The sequence below is a fragment of the Saccostrea cucullata genome, unplaced genomic scaffold, assembly GCF_032062105.1.
Source record: "Saccostrea cucullata isolate Sc308-1 unplaced genomic scaffold, CSIRO_AGI_Scuc_v1 ctg19433, whole genome shotgun sequence".
Classification (NCBI taxonomy): Eukaryota; Metazoa; Mollusca; class Bivalvia; order Ostreida; family Ostreidae; genus Saccostrea; species Saccostrea cuccullata.
The window spans coordinates 2,222-6,665 of record NW_026939258.1 but is presented as its reverse complement, the minus strand read 5'-3'; the positions used below and the strand labels follow the sequence as shown (position 1 = coordinate 6,665).

At 32.2% G+C, this 4,444-nt stretch overlaps 1 protein-coding gene across 1 annotated transcript; it reads left to right on the top strand.

Annotated features, from left to right (window-relative positions):
* The first annotated feature begins 995 nt into the window (after positions 1–995).
* On the top strand, positions 996–2,526 carry LOC134252657 (perlucin-like protein). The gene is made up of 4 exons (XM_062735141.1): positions 996–1,115; positions 1,243–1,337; positions 1,517–1,604; positions 2,210–2,526. Exons 1-4 carry the CDS (start codon positions 1,055–1,057, stop codon positions 2,437–2,439), a joined length of 474 nt encoding a protein of 157 aa, XP_062591125.1. The 5' UTR covers positions 996–1,054; the 3' UTR covers positions 2,440–2,526.
* Positions 2,527–4,444: the final 1,918 nt, after the last annotated feature.

Below are 4,444 nucleotides of genomic sequence, written 5' to 3'. Positions count from 1 at the left end.
AACTCAAAGGAGTGATGCCTTTTTATACTGGGCGACGCGCCTGCCAGTATCATTTCGTTATTTTGTGTACTCATGCATGAATAAGTACCGAACGACAAGTATCCTCGGGGACAAACGGTCCACCAGCAGAGATACATGTTCGGTGGTTAAAAGAAGGATATGGAGATAACGAACAGTATTCAATCTCAAAGTCCATTAAACAATATGCAAAATAAGAGCAGAGCAAACACGGACCTCCGAAACATCAGAGGTGGGATCAGGTGCCATGGAGGAGTGAGCATCCCATGCCGACCGGTCTCAATCGCCGTGTGCTCAATGTCATGATCAGGAAATAACGGAAAAAATCCGTCGTCAATTCAGAGTATAAGTAATGGACTAACAATTGGTATGAAAAACGTCAGTTAGCATTTGACTCAATGATAAAATTGTATTTGTAAAGCATTCATCTCACCAGTTGCATCATTTTCATTTAGAAGGCATGTAAAATATAATTCAAAATGTTTGTTTTGTAAATTGTTTGATTGTTGTCCTTTATCGCACTGTAAATCTTATTTAGATGAAAGACAAGGTATCTGAAGTGAGGAATGGGGATCCTATATATGCAGATCCAAGGTTCTTAGAGTAGACAGACAAATGTGCCAAATTAAAGTCATTGTGATAATGTTATCGCATGATAATCTTACATCAACATAAAACACGCATCTAGTTATTATGTCTCTGGATTCATTGCCTTAATTGCCCAATGTATACCACAATAAAATTTCTTTAGCATACAAGTTTTTTTCTAATAATGGGAATTAATTTTTTTAATGAGGAGGTTAATTTTTTCTTGTTTGTTTATTTAGCGTTGCTTTCGAACACCTTTGTTTTCGACTCAGTACAAACCAATCTGTCAAGTACTTCATTTAGTATTCATAAATTTTATTTTCAAAATCAGTAAGTCAATATGTTTAAAGCTGTTGCAACATTGATTTCAATTTCTGACACACTATAAACCTATTTGAAATTAAAAATCTGTTGGAACAATAAAGCAAAGCATAATATACTCTTCAAGATGCATTTGAAAAGCCCTGTATTTATTTTTTGTTTTGTGTATGGCTTCTTCGTTGCTGTTGGTATGTCAGTGTTTATTGTGATATTTTTGTAACAATTGTTATGATCATAACCTAACAATGAAATTTTTAAAGCTTTGTTTAATTTTAAATTATCTTACCTGTTTAACTTAAGGACTGCATTTTTCAGGTTTTGCTGAAATTATGTGTAGTTATCCGTGGATAGGATTCAACGGACATTGTTATATGTTTGGAATGAACAATAAAAGTTGGTTTGAAAGCAAAGTACGTATACATGTATTTTTAAGCAATACATTTGCCTTTAAAATTTATTGAATTTTTACGCGATATTCTTATTAAGAACTTGATTTTGCTCTTATTTGATTTTTCTTGATTTTTCTTTTGAATCGAATCTAAATGTGACATATTTTACTTTCGTTGTTACGTTATTTAATTTTTTCCAGGTTGCATGCAACACAAAAAATGCTTATCTTGCTCGAGTGGAAACACCCACGGAAAACGACTGGATTATCCAACAACTGTTTGCTTTAAGTAATTAAAGAATATTAAAATTATTTGCAAATCAGGCTATTTGGAAGTTACATGCGTACTGTAAGCGTATATTTCATTTATCTGTGTATTTCTTTTATCGCCTTTCGTTGAAAGCAACATTTGCTAATTCAAATACTAGGCTATATGTCTTGCACATGTAGATAAATCTAGTTACATATGTTAATGCACTAAATCAAATCTTCGCTTACTTGTTCAACTATCAATTTCTTTGAAATATTTTTTTTGTATTTATAAAGAAACCATTGTTTATTTTTTTGCATAGCATGGATTTTGTTACCAGTGCCCTAAATGATTTACTAATTGATTTTTTTTTTTAGAAAATAATGCTTTAAATGTTTACTTTTTGATGAAGGTTATTTCGTATAACATAATTGCTACTAATCTGTTTGTAAAATTTAAGGGGAATATAGACACCAAATGAATATTTTGCCAGAATAACTGGTACGGTTGACCAAAATACAAAACAAATTCTACTATGATTATTGTATGTTTTATCAAGTATGTTTTGTTGATATTTCTTAAATAAATTAACTGACAATTTTTTATTAACTTTCTTTGATTTATACTTATAATTCATGTTGCAGATAACCTCTGGTATTGGTGGATTGGTGGAAACACTTTGAGAAAAGTCGGTGATTGGAAATGGGAATCCACCAATGAAAAAATTGGATTCACATTCTTTTATCCATCAGAGCCCAATCGCCCAACAATTGAAAGATGTCTGTGTTACTTTAATCATGATAAAAAGGCATTTTATTGGGGTGATGGTACATGCAGCACAAAACGGGATTACGTTTGCGAAAAAGATCATTGAAATTGAAAAAAAAATTTCACTTCTGTGTATTGCATACAAAATAAAGGTTTTGTTTGCAGATGTCTAATTACGTATCCATGTTAAGAATAAAGACTTTTAAAATAAACAATTAGAAATGAAGCTTAGCATGATCAAAAAAGATATTCATGGGTATAAAATAAATTAAGAAACAGAAATAAACAAACGGCAGGTAAAGGTGATTAAGACCGTTGTTAATCGATACCATGCAGTGCTTTTACACCGAAATGATTTTTTACCCTCAGAAAAAATTCCAATGGAATTTATAGTTAAGTGATACTTGATATATAAGTGCGTGCTTGCATGCATTATTTTTTTATTATTTCTGTTCACTTGAAATTAAATGTATCATAATTTTCATTCTCTCGAGATAAATAATCGGGTTATAACAAAGAATGAATTTAATTGTGATATTTCACGTGTTCGAAATATCGAAGCCCGACCTTTTAATCAATACTAGTATATAGCATGAAAAACGAGATTCAGCCTTATGTTTTAAAGGAAAATTTACTTCAAGTTTACAACTACTAATTTATAAGCGAAAGCCACTGAAAGTTACCAGTGGATCATCACTGTGTGTAGCGCCTCCACCATTTTTTCTAATCCAGACTCTGTCTCCAACACTTAAATGTAATGTAGCAAGGTTTGTCCCTGTTTGATACGAGTGAGAACCGGAAGTGAAATAAGACATACTCCTCACTTTACTGACAACGCTTAACACAATATATAATTAAGATCAATGTTCGAATCAGAAATCACAGCAACATAGAAGACAAAAGTCCCTGTGACGGGGGAGGTAAACACACCGGAGTGAGTGCTGTCCGCCCCCGTTAGAGTAGATCAATCTGTTGAACACTAGCGTGGATCCAGACCACAAATTGCCAGACGTTGCACTTGCTGTAAAACCGACATGGTTTAGAATTTCTGAATTGGTAAAATAATATAATCATGATCATATGATCACTTCAACCGGAAGTGAAATAAGACATACTCCTCACTTTACTGACAACGCTTAACACAATATATAATTAAGATCAATGTTCGAATCAGAAATCACAGCAACATAGAAGACAAAAGTCCCTGTGACGGGGGAGGTAAACACACCGGAGTGAGTGCTGTAGCCGCCCCCGTTAGAGTAGATCAATCTGTTGAACACTAGCGTGGATCCAGACCACAAATTGCCAGACGTTGCACTTGCTGTAAAACCGACATGGTTTAGAATTTCTGAATTGGTAAAATAATATAATCATGATCATTGCAACTGAAAGGAATGAAATTTGTTAGCCAAGATTAAATTCTTAATGAAAATAAAATAGAATTTCTTCTGACATGAATACCTCTCGAAAATCATTCATCTTCAATACTCTGTTAAGGAATATAAAAAAAAAACAAATATCTATTTCCTTTTACTGAATAAATAGATAATACAAACTTCGGATATTTGATTCCAAATTGCTGATAGAATTTACAATGCTGCATTACCAAGTTTCTGTCACGAATGTCTGATTTTAGATTGTTGATTCTCGTATTGGTATTTTTGTCTTGATTATTAAAAATCGAACACAAGTGGCTCAAAATTATATTAGAAATGGAAAAAAACAAACCAATCATTTTGTCTAGAAAAAAAACCAAAATCTAACATTTCAAATTAAAACTAAAAGATTATATAAGAATTCCAGTTTATTATATCAAAATTTTCGTAGATAAATTAATTTGTCTATTTCTTGTTATAATCATTGACAAGCAATCACCTACGCATGTACATCTGTCAAGCATCGAATTACAGATTTACTTAAAACGAGTGTTATAAACTATCTATATTTTTCGAGCCATTACTAATCAATAGTATTGATTTGCATTTTAACTATTGCAACTTTAAACAGAAATAGTTTTAACTGTTTGTTTGTATGTTGTTTAACGTCCCTCCCGAGACCTTTTCACTCATATGGAGACGCCACCACTCACCAGTGGTGTAAGTGTCCTTTAT